The 15,215-nt window shown below is 42.1% G+C and overlaps 1 protein-coding gene and 1 long non-coding RNA gene across 2 annotated transcripts in view; both read left to right on the top strand.

The window, feature by feature from the left end:
* Positions 1 to 15,215, top strand: part of LOC124789654 (dolichyl-phosphate beta-glucosyltransferase) — a 123,026-nt gene that overhangs the window by 11,555 nt on the left and 96,256 nt on the right. Inside the window, exon 2 of the mRNA XM_047257087.1 lies at positions 929 to 1,100. Coding sequence (XP_047113043.1) covers positions 929 to 1,100 — 172 coding nt within the window. The remainder of the gene's footprint in view (positions 1 to 928; positions 1,101 to 15,215) is intronic.
* On the top strand, positions 8,606 to 10,574 carry LOC124789655. Its single transcript, XR_007016147.1, has 3 exons — positions 8,606 to 9,175; positions 9,322 to 9,816; positions 9,996 to 10,574. It is a non-coding gene; the product is annotated as an uncharacterized LOC124789655 (long non-coding RNA).

Below are 15,215 nucleotides of genomic sequence, written 5' to 3'. Positions count from 1 at the left end.
CATAAAAATTTATTGCCAAATGTAAAAAAAAAGAAAAAAAGACATTGAATTACTTGGGTTAAATATAATGTATGGAAGCTGAACCTTCAATTGTGATAGTATTAAGCCTAACTCAATGTAATTATTCTTGTATGATTTAAAAACATGTATTGTAAATCACGATGACTTGTCCAATATTATATTGTATACCTTGTACAACAAATGATCAAAAGGACCAATAAAAAGTAATGTAATGTGATGTAATACTGTAGCATTCAGTATTACTGTAATTTTTTTATTCTCCGCTTAATTAGGAACTTTTTATAATTTGGAATAACTACAACGTATGATTTTTATTGTTTCATACTTCAGTTTCACTGTAGTAAATGCTGAAGTCAATAATTATAACTATATTTTATTCTCATTCTCACATTATATTGCAATTTGCAATTAATATATTTAGTTACTGTTCACATGAATGGCTACAATACCTCAATTTTTAATTTTTGTTTTACTTGTTAAATATGACTCGTTCTATATCCACGGAATTATTTTACCTACTGGATCAACAGGCCATGAATAAAAAAATAACCCCTTATATGGACTGTCAACCTTCCCAGAAGTAGCGGTTGTGTCTATAATTATGCATTACAATCTTTAACACAATCATTTCTGAATCTGGGAATCGTCAAGTTATATTTAGTTTGATTACTATATGAGTAAGTGATGAAGAGAAGAGAAAAATAACTAAATAATTTACTCAACTGTTCTCATATGTGTTGTGATAAACCTGGTAGCTATTCTGTGCTTGTGTGTTGTCTCAGCTGATCAAAGTATTAAACAGCACCAAAATGCTTTAACTGTTCCCATGAATAAATTTATTCCTGCAAATAATCATTAAATAATCCTGTACATATTGGAGCTCTGCAGATGTTTTTGTGTGTTCTAGCTCTCTGTGATACTAAAAGTGGTATCCTTTCCTTACCCCATCATTGATCGGTCTTCAGAAGAGAAGACTTTTTGTGATGAAAATTCAGTACAGCAGAATTTTCCTGATCTTGAAGATACATGGAATATTCATCTTAGTGTTGTAGTGCCAGCCTACAATGAAGAAACGCGACGTAAGTGTTGTAAACTAATTTTCTGTTTGATCAGGTGTAGCTACATTAGCCTAGGAATTGTAAAATGCATTTCAGGTTACTGACCTCTACATATTTTCTGGAAACTTTATGATCTCTTAAATTAAAGTGTGTTTAATTTTTTAAAATGTATTCCACATCCATGAGGATCATTTCACTTAGGATTTGTGGAAAGAACATTAGCATATTTTTGTTGGCATATATGACTCATTCTACGTCATTAAGTATCTGCTCAGTATGGACGTCTACAACAAAAAGTATATCTCATCCAGCTGTTGGAAACATTTACATTCTGCAATGATACAAGAACCATTACTGCAATTGTGATTTGATTACAATGTAAACTAATATTATGGCAACTGAACTGCGAAGTGTGTAACAGATGACGACAGCATTGCTATACTGTGTTGTGGCCGGAGCAAAATATAGTTACTCACATTTCTCTCAAAAGAAGGAAGAAAGAGACAAGATATGTTGTGCATATTACCCTTGAAGTGCTTTCATGATGCAGTACTGTCCTTCCAGCAACGTGCTTTGCTAATCATCAGCCATTTGACATACACTGCTGTATAAATGCCCCTTATGCACTTTTCTGTGCTGTATAGCCTTCAGCTATATGCAACTATGATGCTCTTGTTTATTTTCTATGGTGTATTTACCATTCAGTCACCTGGTTACATATCTTCTGTATGCTCATTTTATTTACGTAGCAGTGTACGTAGCAGTGTCAGGAGGCTGTGGTGGAGGCAAGGGGGGGGGGGGGGGGGGGGGTGGTAAAGGAGAGGAGGAGAGAAGGGAAGTGAAAAAGACCTGTGGGTGCATTGCCAGAGAGTGGTACACAATGAGGGCGAGGGCATGTGCATCTCAATTGGTTCTCTTGATTTGACTGTTTACCATCACTTGATGAATAGTCTTTGCATTAAAAGTCCATGTCTCACAGCTCTAAGTGAAAAATAGTAATAAATACTGTCTATTTATTCTAAACTTCCTGTTTCAGATAAGTCAAAATCTTAAATTTTATAAGTTCTGTTTAGCTTTTCAAGGGCAAAACAGCCTTGTTAGTGTTCTATTTATTTTGCTGACCTTTCAGACACTTTCTTCTGCTGCAATGCATGCAAAAGCTCATTAACCCTTTAGACATTTGTGTTTCATTTTTTCAAACACAGCACATAAGGTGCATTGTTACACTCATGCTCATAAATTAAGGATAATGCTGATACATCGTGAAACAACACTCTGGTGGGCAGTTTGCGGGTTTAAATCACCTTGGGGTATGACCATGCAGTGCATTTGACTTGCGGTTGTCGCATGGTGGCGCTGGCAGCAGTCCACATATGCCGAGTTGTGACGTTTTCAGATGTGATAATGGCGACTGTGTGTTGAAAATGGCTCAAAGAACACATGTTGATGACGTTATGAGGGGTAGAATAGTAGGGCGACTGGAGGCTGGTCAAACACAGCAGGTTGTAGCACAGGCCCTCCGTGTGCCACAAATTGTGATCTCAAGATTATGGCAACAATTCCAGCAGACAGGAAATGTGTCCAGGTGCTACAGTACGGGATGTCCACAGTGTACAACACCACATGAAAACCGATATCTCACCATCAGTGCCCGCAGACAGCCACGGAGTACTGCAGGTAGCCTTGCTTGGGACCTTACCGCAGCCACTGGAACAGTTGTCTCCAGACGCACAGTCTACAGATGACTGAACACACATGGTTTATTCGCCCGGAGACCTGCAAGGTGCTTTCCACTGATCCCTGGTCACAGGAGAGTCCGTAAAGCCTGGTGTCAAGAACACAGTACATGGTCATTGGAACAGTGGTCTCAGGTTATGTTCACAGATGAGTCCAGGTATAGTCTGAACAGTGATTCTCACCGGGTTTTCATCTGGTGTGAACCAGGAATCAGATTTCAACCCTTTAATGTCCTTGAAAGGAACCTGTATGGAGGTCGTGGTTTGATAGTGTGGGGTGGGATTATGATTGGTGCACGTACACCCCTGCATGCCTTTGACAGGGGAACTGTAACAGATCAGGTGTATCAGGACTCATTTTGCACCAGTATGTCTGCCTTTTTAGGGGTGCAGTGGGTCTCACCTTCCTCCTGATGGATGATAATGCATGGCCCCACCGAACTGCCGTCATGAATGAGTACCTTGAAACAGAAGCTATCAGGTGAATGGAGTGACCTGCCTGTTCTCAAGACCTAAACCCCATCGAGCACGTCTGGGATGCTCTCAGTCAACGTATCGCTGCCTGTCTTCAAACCCCTACGACACTTCAGGAGTTCCGACAGGCACTGGTGCAAGAATGGGAGGCTTACCCCAGCAACTGCTTGACCACCTGATCCAGAGTATGCCAACACGTTGTGTGGCCTGTGCACATGTGCATGGTGACCATATCTCATATTGATGTCGGGGTACATGCGCAGGAAACAGTGGCGTTTTGTAGCATGTGTTTCAGGATGGTTTTCCCAACTTATCACCAATACCGTGGCCTTACAGATCTGTGTCGTGTGTGTTCCCTATGTGCCTATGCTATTAGTGTCAGTTTTGTGTAGTGCCACATTGTGTGGCACCACATTCTGCAATTATCCTTAATTTATGAGCATGAGTGTAGTTAATTAGTTAGTTGTTCCATAAATTGTATTTGTGATGAACTTCATGATGTGGAACATGTGAGATGAACAAAAATAGTGCATGTGTGCACGCCCCCACCCCCTCCCTCCCACACTCACACACACTGGAAAATGAAAATAATCAAACAGTGGAATGTTCAGATTGGAAAATCAACAGCATTATGAAAAGGATAGACTGCTACTCACTATAAAGATGACATGTTGAGTTGCAGACAGGCACAACCAAAAGACTGTTACGCATTGAGCTTTTGCCCAAAGCCTTCCTCAGAAAAGATAACACACATTCACATGAGCGAGCATAACTCATGCTCACATGACTGCTATTTCAAGCAGCTGTGGCCAGAATGCAGCTGTTGAAGTCAACAAAAACATCAATCTGGAGTAGGACGGGTAATGTGCTTGGGTACCAGAGTGTGGTTGGGGAAAGAGAAGAGCACTGTCTGGCAGAGTATGCAGGGACTAGATGATGGCAGGACAAGGCTGTCAGTGCAGCAACAGGAGGCTATGGGGGAGGACCATGGGTGGGGGGGGGGGGTGGGGGGGGGCTGAAAAGGGGAAAAAGTCAGTGGGTACATTGGCAGAAGTGAAACACAATGAAGGTAAGTGTACATCAATTGGGAAGAGGTGGTATGACACAGGGGGTGGAAACTGTTGGGTGGAGAGTGTGGGGACAGTAGGTTACTGTAGGTTGAGGCCACAGTGGTTTCGGGAGTGGAAAATATTTTGTAAGGAATACTGCTACTTGCACCGCAGTTCAGAAAATTTGGTGGTGGAGGGGAGAACCCGGGTGGGCTGGGTTGTGAAGCATTCATTGAAATAAAGTTGCATGTTGTGTGACAGGGTAGGCCAATTTGCTCTTGGCCACAATTTGACTGTGTCCATACATCTTGGGGGACAGCTGGTTGGTAGTCGTATGTATGTAAAAAACTGTGTAATGATTGCAGCAGAACTTTTATACGACATGGCTGCTTTCATAGGTGCCCTGACTCTGATGGGATAGAGTAAGCCCATGAGAGGACTGGAATAGGAAGTGCTGGATGGGTTGGCTGGGCAGGTCTTGCACTTGCACTTTTCTCAAGGATGTGATGCCTATGGCAAGTGGTTGGGATTGGGAGTGGCACAGGAATGGACTAAGGTGTTATGGAAGTTGGAGTAGGGGGGAGGGGAGGGTGACGGAACACCACAGGAGGGGTGGGAAGGATCTTGGGCTGGATGTCCCTCATTTCAGGGCATAAGGTAATCAAATCCCTGTAGCAGAATGTGGTTCAGCTGTTCTAGCCACGAATGGTGCTGTGTAACATAAGGGGCACACCTTTGTGGCAGGTTTTTGGGAGGTGACATGGCATGGGAAATCTGTTTGTGGACTAAGTTTGGGGGATAGTGCCTGTGTATGATTGCCCTTCCTTCTGCTGAAAGCTTGGTGTTCTTAGTAAGGGACCAGGGGAAGGATGGGGAGTCAGAGTTGGTGATAATTAATTTCTGGAAGGTGACCATGGGGTGGTTAAGTGGGCAGATTGGGGTTTCTGTTGATCACGTTTCCTCCCTCATCCTCTTGTATTTTCATGTTTTATTTTCCATACCTACAAGTGCCACAAAACTTGTGAATCTTGACCTAACCAATGCCCCTTTCTCCTCATTCTCTTTCCATGCCAGACAAGTTAAAAAGCTCAATAGTTAAACCACTTCATAAGATAGATGACAAGACAGACTTAAACAATTATCATCCTGTTTCCTTACTGACACCTTTTTCAAAAATATTCAAGACAGTAATTTACTCAAGAGTAGCCGCACTCTTGAGTGGAAACAGTTTACTGTGCATATCACTGTTTGGCTTCCAGAAGGGTTGCTTGACTGAGAATGCAATTTATACATTCACTGATCAAACAGTGCAAGCCTTAAGTAGTAATGTATCTCCAGTTTGCAGTTTTTGGTTATCTTTCCAAGGTGTTTGATTTTGTAGGTCATTTAGTCTCTTAGAAAGACTCAGGTTTGTATGGAATTGATGGCTTTTTGCACAGTTAGTTTGAATCATACTTAACAAATAGAATGTAAAAGATCGTTTAAAAAATCAGACAATGTTGCAAAGGTGGATTTTGCGTGTGTGTGTGTGTGTGTGGGGGGGGGGGGGGGTGTAAAATCACAAAGAGAGTCCCACAGGGTTCAATTTTGGGGCAACTCCTATTCCTCATATATGTGAATTCAACTAGCAAAATAGGTCTTTTTGATGATGTTACTAGTGTTACAATATTTCCCATGAAAGAGAAAGCAACAGAAAAGTTGGTAAATGAAATTTTCAAAGAATTATTAAATGGTTCTCTGAAAAGGGATTCTCCTTAAATTTTGAAAAAAAGAAAGGAAACACTACATTCAGTTCTGTACAATAAATGTGGTCAGTCATACAAATATTTGAGGTAGCACATGAGGAGGAATCAGTAAATAAGGTAGAATGCTCCAAATTTGTGCAGGTGCATATTGATGAAAACTTGAACTGGTGGCTGCATATTACTGAGCTTCTCAGACATTTAAGTTCAACTACTTTTGCTCTTTACATAATTGCTAATCTTGGAAACAAATGAATGAACATCAGGACATATTTTGCATATTTCCACTCAATCATCCCCTACAGAATAAGTTTCTGGGGTAACCCATCTCTTAGAAAGAAAGTATTTATTGCAAAAGAAGCAAGCAGTAAGAATACTATGTGCTGTTCACCCACAAATGTCATGTAGGTACTTCTTCAAGGAGCTGGGCATTTTAACTGTGCTGTTACAATACACATATTCTCTAATGAAATTCATCATAAATAATCCATCACAGATTGAGAAGAACAGTGATGTCCATATCTACAATCCTAGAGGCAAAAATGATGTTTATTACCCATTATTAAATCTGTAAGTGGCTCAGAAAGGAGTTCAGTAACCAACAACAAAAATTGTTGGACATCTGCCCAATGACATGAAATGTCCAACAGGTAACAAGCAGGTTTTAAATCTAATTTGAAATCATTTCTCCGGGATAGATCCTCCTGTTCCAGTGACAGCTGTCTGTATAAGTGTAGTTGCATGGGAAACTGCATTTATACAGGGTGTTTCAAAAATGACCGGTATATTTGAAACGGCAATAAAAACTAAACGAGCAGCGATAGAAATACACTGTTTGTTGCAATATGCTTGGGACAACAGTACATTTTCAAGTGGACAAACTTTCGAAATTACAGTAGTTACAATTTTCAACAACAGATGGCGCTGCAAGTGATGTGAAAGATATAGAAGACAACGCAGTCTGTGGGTGCACCATTCTGTACGTCGTCTTTCTGCTGTAAGCGTGTGCTGTTCACAACGTGCAAGTGTGCTGTAGACAACATGGTTTATTCCTTAGAACAGAGGATTTTTCTGGTGTTGGAATTCCACCGCCTAGAACACAGTGTTGTTGCAACAAGACGAAGTTTTCAACGGAGGTTTAATGTAACCAAAGGACCGAAAAGCGATACAATAAAGGATCTGTTTGAAAAATTTCAACGGACTGGGAACGTGACGGATGAACGTGCTGGAAAGGTAGGGCGACCGCGTACGGCAACCACAGAGGGCAACGCGCAGCTAGTGCAGCAGGTGATCCAACAGCGGCCTCGGGTTTCCGTTCGCCGTGTTGCAGCTGCGGTCCAAATGACGCCAACGTCCACGTATTGTCTCATGCGCCAGAGTTTACACCTCTATCCATACAAAATTCAAACGCGGCAACCCCTCAGCGCCGCTACCATTGCTGCACGAGAGACATTCGCTAACGATATAATGCACAGGATTGATGACGGCGATATGCATGTGGGCAGCATTTGGTTTACTGACGAAGCTTATTTTTACCTGGACGGCTTCGTCAATAAACAGAACTGGCGCATATGGGGAACCAAAAAGCCCCATGTTGCAGTCCCATCGTCCCTGCATCCTCAAAAAGTACTGGTCTGGGCCGCCATTTCCTCCAAAGGAATCATTGGCCCATTTTTCAGATCCGAAACGATTACTGCATCACGCTATCTGGACATTCTTCGTGAATTTGTGGCGGTACAAACTGCCTTAGACGACACTGCGAACACCTCGTGGTTTATGCAAGATGGTGCCCGGCCACATCGCACGGCCGACGTCTTTAATTTCCTGAATGAATATTTCGATGATCGTGTGATTGCTTTGGGCTATCCGAAACATACAGGACGCGGCGTGGATTGGCCTCCCTATTCGCCAGACATGAACCCCTGTGACTTCTTTCTGTGGGGACACTTGAAAGACCAGGTGTACCGCCAGAATCCAGAAACAATTGAACAGCTGAAGCAGTACATCTCATCTGCATGTGAAGCCATTCCGCCAGACACGTTGTCAAAGGTTTCGGGTAATTTCATTCAGAGACTACGCCATATTATTGCTACGCATGGTGGATATGTGGAAAATATAGTTTCCCAGACCGCAGCGCCATCTGTTGTTGAAAATTGTAACTACTGTAATTTCGAAAGTTTGTCTGCCTGAAAATGTACTGTTGTCCCAAGCATATTGCAACAAACGGTGTATTTCTTTCGCTGCTCGTTTCGTTTTTATTGCCGTTTCAAACATACCGGTCATTTTTGAAACACCCTGTATGTTTCTCAGCTCTATGTTTTTCGTACTTGTATGTTGTATACTGTATACTTTTTCAGTTTTGCGTGCAAAATTACCCCACTTGCATGTTTTCCATTTATACATATTCGCACTTTTATGCTATTATTTTTACTCCTCCACAGTCGTTTTTGTCGTGCATATACATAGTAAAGACCAAGAAATTGTCTTGAAACGTTTTGTATATGATGTGGCCAGTGATTGTTGGTTTGCTGTCTGCATGCAAAGTCAAGTTATTATTGCGGGCTTTAGCTATGGTACACATTGTGACACTGTTGCTGTTGACCTTGTGGCAATCGGTTTCAGATCATATAACTTGGCGGAACATTGCTCCCAATAGCGGCCTTCCCACATTGCCACTTGGGGGTGCTGTTGACCGGCCAAGCAGTGGGTAGCCACTTATGAACAGTTGGCACAAGACGTCAATGAAAACAGCATCAGTAGTGGCAGCATAAAAGTTGCTCACAGCTACAGCTTCACCTTTGTGAATGGCAGCATGATGCACCATGGCGTGTGAATACATGAGTGCTGCAGAGTAGTGCTTCTTGATGGCATCGTGTAATGGGTAAGGTCGGGGAAGTCCTAGTGAACCTCAAGTGAACATCCCAAAGTGTCTCAAAATCCCATGGTCTATCTCAACTACCATACTGGCCAATCAATCGCAAGATGTAGTGCTTTGAAAGCTGGACCAAGTGGTGAGAAACGCTCACGTATCTGGGGTGGAAAGTTTGCAGATGTGGAAAAATGCCTACAGATTTGGTTTCAGCAACAGTGTGCAGGTAATGTACCTAGTTCATGTGCAATACTGGAAGAAAAGGCTTTAGAATTCGCAAAAAAACTTAAATGTTGAAAACTTTTGTGCTTCTTCTGGTTAGTTACACCGATTCAACATAAGATGTGACATTACTGGCCGCATTGTTTACAGGGAGGCCAACAGTGTGGATAATGTCACCATACAATATTCGAAAGAGCATAATCTCCCAACTATAATCGCAAAACGCAGTCTGAAACACATTTGAAACACTGGCGAAATAGGACTTTTTAAAACTTGTTCCAGACAAAACCTTTGCATTTAAGGTTGATCACTGCTTTGGGGGAAAGAGAAGCAAGCAGAGAGTGACAATGCTCCTTACCATAAACACAGATGCTCTGATAAGAAGGATGGATGACTGCAAACCTCAGTAAGCTTAATGCCCGCATGTGTCATGAGACGAGGAAAATATGTTTGGTTCATTCTCTGGTGCTACAGTTCAGCAGCATAGAACTGGCATTTTTTCCAGCAAACTGCATGAGCCATTTTCAAACTCTGGATTGGGGCATCATTGCTGCCACAAAAGCAAAGTACAGGAAAATGCTGGTTCAATGTGTCATCACACATCTCGACAATAGGAAGGGTGATCCTCAGCTGGACGTGTTGCAGGTATACCAAAGAATTGCATTGTAGGTTAGGATACACTTTACACATACACTGTGTATGTATAGCATTCCCTGTCAGTTCCCCCTGAACTTCACTAAAATTTTTTAGAATTGATGTATAAATGAAATTAAATTCACCACAGATACTTATATGTAACTTTTTAATTTATTTTTCTTATCTAGGCAATGCAGTCCATAAGGACTGCTTGGGATCAATTGAAGCCAAACAAAATCACAGGTGCTTTCGAGAAACTGATATTACAAAAGATGAAATTCAAGCTGACCCCGAAAATGTTGAACATTTTGATGTAGAGTTCAATATACCAGATGACAATGACTGGGCTTGTATTTCAAGTGAAACTAATTTTGATGATTTTGTTGTTTGTGATGCTGATACTGCCATGTGTTGTGTACAAAATGAGGATGAAATAATTAAAGAAGTATGCCAGTATCAGCTGAAATAAATAGTTCTGAGGAATCTGAAGAATTGGATGGAGAATCTGTGAACCCTCCCAGTCTGTCAGAAGCATTTACTGCATTGGAAGTAACACAACGTTACATAAGATCAAAAAACATTAGTGATGACAAGATGGTCACAGTGATTGAATATGAAAACTTGATTTATGAATGCAGTATTGCTTCCAAAAAACAAATGACTGTTGATTCATTCTTTAGGCCTAAATAACTTTAATTGTCCATAACTTAGGCATAAGCCTACTTAAACTGCTGTACCTATTACTGTACAGTGTAAGTATCTTCTGTTTGCACACACTTAAGTGTAATTGAAATATATTTAAAAATTCCAATTTTACATTAATCTCACTAGTACATTTATTTTACCATCTCCCTTCAAAAATGTATAAATGAGGTTTTACTGTCATGTGTTCGTTAATGCTAACACTAATCAACAATATTATGAAAAGGATAGTTGCTACTCACCATATAACGGAGATGCTGAGTCACAGATAGGCACAACATAAAGACTATCAGAGAGTAAGGTTTTGGCCAGCAAGGCTTTTGTTGGAGATAGACAACATACATACACTCACACAAATGCAACTCACACACACATGACTGCAGTCTCTGGTTGCTGAGGCCGCACTGCGAGGAGCAGTGCATGATAGGAGAAGTACCTGGGTAGTGGGGGTATGGAGCAGGCTGGGGCTGGGAGGGGGGGGGGGATAGTGGGGTAGGGGTGGTGGATGGTAAAGTGCTGCTTGTGAAACCATACAGGGATGAGGTGGAGAGATGGTAGGGCACCTAGATGCAGTCGGGAGGTTAGATGGAGGCCGAGGGGTGGGGGGTTAATGGAAAAGGAGAGAAGTAAAAAGACTGCTTGTGTGTTGGTGGAATAGAGGGCTGTGTAGTACTGGAATGGGAACAGGGAAGGGGCTAGATGGGCGAGGACAACGACCAATGAAGGTTGAGGCCTGGAGTGTTACAGGAACATAGGATATATTGGAAGGTGAGTTCCCACCTGTGGAATCCAGAAAAGTAGGTGTTGGTGGGAAGGATCCAGATGGCACAGGCTGTGAGGCAGTCATTGAAATGAAGAACACTGCATCATTTTGATAACATGTGACAAACTATCTAACTATCCAACCACATGCGTACTCCTATACTTCAATTGTTACTGCCTTTTCTCCTATGTTTTTTGCACTTTTTATGTAGTTTTGGATAATTTTACATATATTCACATATTTGTGCATATTGTTGTGTATTTTTATGTATCTGTGTGTATTTTTATGTGTTTGCTGTCGTTTTACGTGTATTTTTCTGTTACCCAGCTCCCCTACAATCACCTAACTCTTTCCGTTGCCCATTTTCTGCGTCATTCCCTGTTTCCCTAATGCCATCCCTGTCACAATGGACCCATCCTTCATATTTCTGCATCAGTTCAGAGAAGTATTCATTTTCCTGGCTAAAACCCAGACCCACATCCTGTTCCTCAAGTGCTGCCAAAATCTTGGAATCACTAACCCCCTCCCTCCAGACAGTGACATTCACCTATTCAGATTCTGCCAGTCCGTGCCCTCACAAACTTAGTACTGCAAAAACATATCTCCATGGCACAGACATCCCAGAACCACCTTTGCTACCACTGCAAGATACTGCTACTGTGCAACCCCTATTACATACATCACATCTCTGAAATTGAATCCCTTGCTCTACATCACCTGGAAGAGCATTCCAAACACCATCTACATAAGTATCCAACCTGCTGACATCTCACTGCCCCATCCTGTATCCTATCCATAGTGTTTCTTCTTGTCAACACATCATAGCACCCAGACTGCGCCTAGCTGACCTTATCAACTTGCCACATCTCCAAAAACTTCTTACCAGAGCCAAAACAATCCCAGAATATTATTGTTAACATTTCAACCAAAATCTTCAGCCCCACAGAAGTTAGTCCTATCCAAAGGCCTCACCTTCAGCTCTGCACCCAAATTTAACCATGTTGAACTTGTCAAAAACCTACTCTCTTTCTTTTGATACCTGCAATGTAAACAGTTCCTTGCCACCAATCACTCAAATTAAAACCGAACTATTCCCAACAATGAACTTTGCCTGTCCCAGTTGCTACCACCAGCAAACCATGACCGACCCCCCCCCCCCCCCCGCCTCCGCCCCTTTGCTCTTAACCACCCTCTATTCACCTTTCAGGAATTCCTTATCTCCAACTTGGCCTCACCATCTGTTCCCTAATCCCTTCCCAATAATGCCAACCCTTCAGCAGAAGAAGGAAAGCCATACACAGCCTCAAAAAAGATCCTGACCTAATCATTCTACCAGCAGACAAAGGTTGCACCACTTTTACTATGAATTCCAGTGACTACCTGACAGAAGGCCTCTGCCAATTGGCTGACTTCTATAACTTCATTCTGCCAGAATGATCCTATCCCAGAAGTCCAACATAACCTCCAGTCCCTGCTTAAAGCCTTGGGCCCTCCCCAGAACCTCTCCACTGAATGCATTTCCCTCCCCATCCCTATGACACTCCACACAACCACCTTTTACATGCTTCCAAATATACACAAACCCAACAATCCTAGATACCCCATTATAGCTGGTTATTGTGTCCCCACTGAAAGAATTTTGGCCCTCATTGACCAAGACCTGCAATCAATTGCCCAAAATCTAGCCTCCCATGTCAATGATACCAACCAATTCCTTCACTGACTCTCCACTATCCCCATCCCTTATCCTCCTGGATCCCTACTCATCACTGTTGACGCCACCTCCCTGTACACCAACATCGCTCATGCCCGTTGTCTTGCTGCTGTTGAAGACTGCCTTTCCCAACATCATTCAGACTCCAGACCCACTACATCATTTCTCATACACCTTACTAACTTTATTGTATCACACATCTACTTCTCCTTCGAAGGGATGGTCTACAAAAAAGTCCATGGCGCTTCTATGGGCTTTCGCATGGCACCCTCCTATGCCAACCTGCTTTACTTGGTCCTCTTCAGCCCAGCGTGCCACCTTTTGGATGTTGACCTTTTTCTCGTTGATGGCTCTGTCCACACTTCTGTCCACATTAAACTCAACAACCACCAACAGTAGCTGCATTTCAATAGCTGCCATCCTTTGCACAGCAAAAATCCCAGACCACCTAGGGTTGGCATATCTTCAGTCACAAGAATACCCTGGCCCACTATGCCGCAGATCTCACAAAGGCTTTCAAAGACCGAGTTTGCAAACATATTTCCCATGCCATATTCCTACATATCTTTAATTCTCCCACCATCCCCAAGAAACAGTTACAAAGGAGTGCCCGCTTCATCACTCAGTACCACCTCAGACTGCAACAGCTGAACCACATTTTCAACAGTGCTTTGATTATTTATCATAATGCCCTGAAATAAGGGACATCTACCCACAAAGTTTCTCACCTCTGTAAAGTTGTGTTCCATCACCCACCCACCTCCACAATATTGTAGTCTAGCCCCATACCACTCCCAGTCCCAATCCCTTGCCACAGGGATCATATCATTGCACAGCTTTTTATATGACTATGAACTAGTTGCCCACAAGGATGAATGGCCACTGCCAAACTGTGGCCAGAGCAAAGTAGACTACTCTCTTGCACAACATGCAGCTGAACATAAAATGTGTGATTTTAATGGCTGCTTCACAACCCTGGCCATCTGGATCCTCCCCTTCACCACCAGCTTTTCTGAACTGCACAGGTGGAAGTTAACCTTAAAACACATTTTTTTGCCTGTGAAAGTATCTCGACCTTAACCTACTGTAACCTACAACCCCCATACTCTCCACCCAAAAGTTTTCACGCTTTCTGTCCTATTAACTCCTCTCAGTTCACTTCTCTTCACCCTCACTGTGTCCTACTCTCTGCCAACACACCCACTGTTATTTTACTCTTCTCTGTTCCTCTCCATTTTTGCTCCCCATTCTGCCCGCTCTGCCCTTATTCCATCACAGCCTCCTGGTGCTGTGCCTGACAGCCTTGTCCTGTCCCACCATCAAGTCCCTACATGCTCCACTAGATAGTACTCTTCTCTCTCTTGCCCCCCTCCCCTTCCACTGTACCCTGCTATTCCTTCCACTTCCCACCCCACTGCAGATTGCTGTGCTTTTTACGTTGCTTGTCTGCAACTCAGTGTGTCATCTTTACAGTGAGTAACAATCTATCCTTTTCATAATATTGTTAAAAAATATTTTATATGGCTATGTGCTGGCCGTTTACAGGTTTTTTTCTGTAAAATTGACAAATTATTTCTATTCAAGGATTCCTCTGTGGTGTGGAAGGAGTTGTTAACGAAAAACATCTTAAATATACATTTGAACACCTACGACAAAAAGAGCGTGTCAATAGCAACAAAATTAAAACACTGCATAACAGTCAGTCAACCAGAAATAACATTCGCAAGTGAAACCATCTTGAAAACAACTAACACTGCACAAATAGACAAAATACTCAAAATAAAGAGAAAAATATCAGAACGTGTATAACAAATCGTACCAGAAAGATGGACACCGAAGACCAGCTACAAATGAAACAGTCTACAAGGAAATAGAACCGATAATGAGTACAATCAGGAAGAAACGCATTTCATTTTTCGCACATCTAATCAGAAGACCAGAAAACAGGATCATTAGGAGAATAATAGAAAAATTGTGGAATAGTAAGTGCAACATTAAGTGGATTACAGAAATCAAGGAAGATATGGATGAGCTACAGATTACATTACCTAAGAAACAAAACTGACAAAATCAGGAAACTCACAGACAAACCACACTGCAAACGGGAATCAACAAACAGACAGTAGGAAGGGTGATTTCTGATGAAGAAAGAAGGATGAGAGCCGAGAGAATGAAGAAGTACTGGGCTGACAGGAAACTAAAAAATTCTTTGTATAAAGTTGACTAGAG

Source organism: Schistocerca piceifrons, chromosome 3 (assembly GCF_021461385.2).
Source record: "Schistocerca piceifrons isolate TAMUIC-IGC-003096 chromosome 3, iqSchPice1.1, whole genome shotgun sequence".
NCBI classification, from domain to species: domain Eukaryota; kingdom Metazoa; phylum Arthropoda; class Insecta; order Orthoptera; family Acrididae; genus Schistocerca; species Schistocerca piceifrons.
This window is presented reverse-complemented; position numbering and strand designations above follow the sequence as displayed.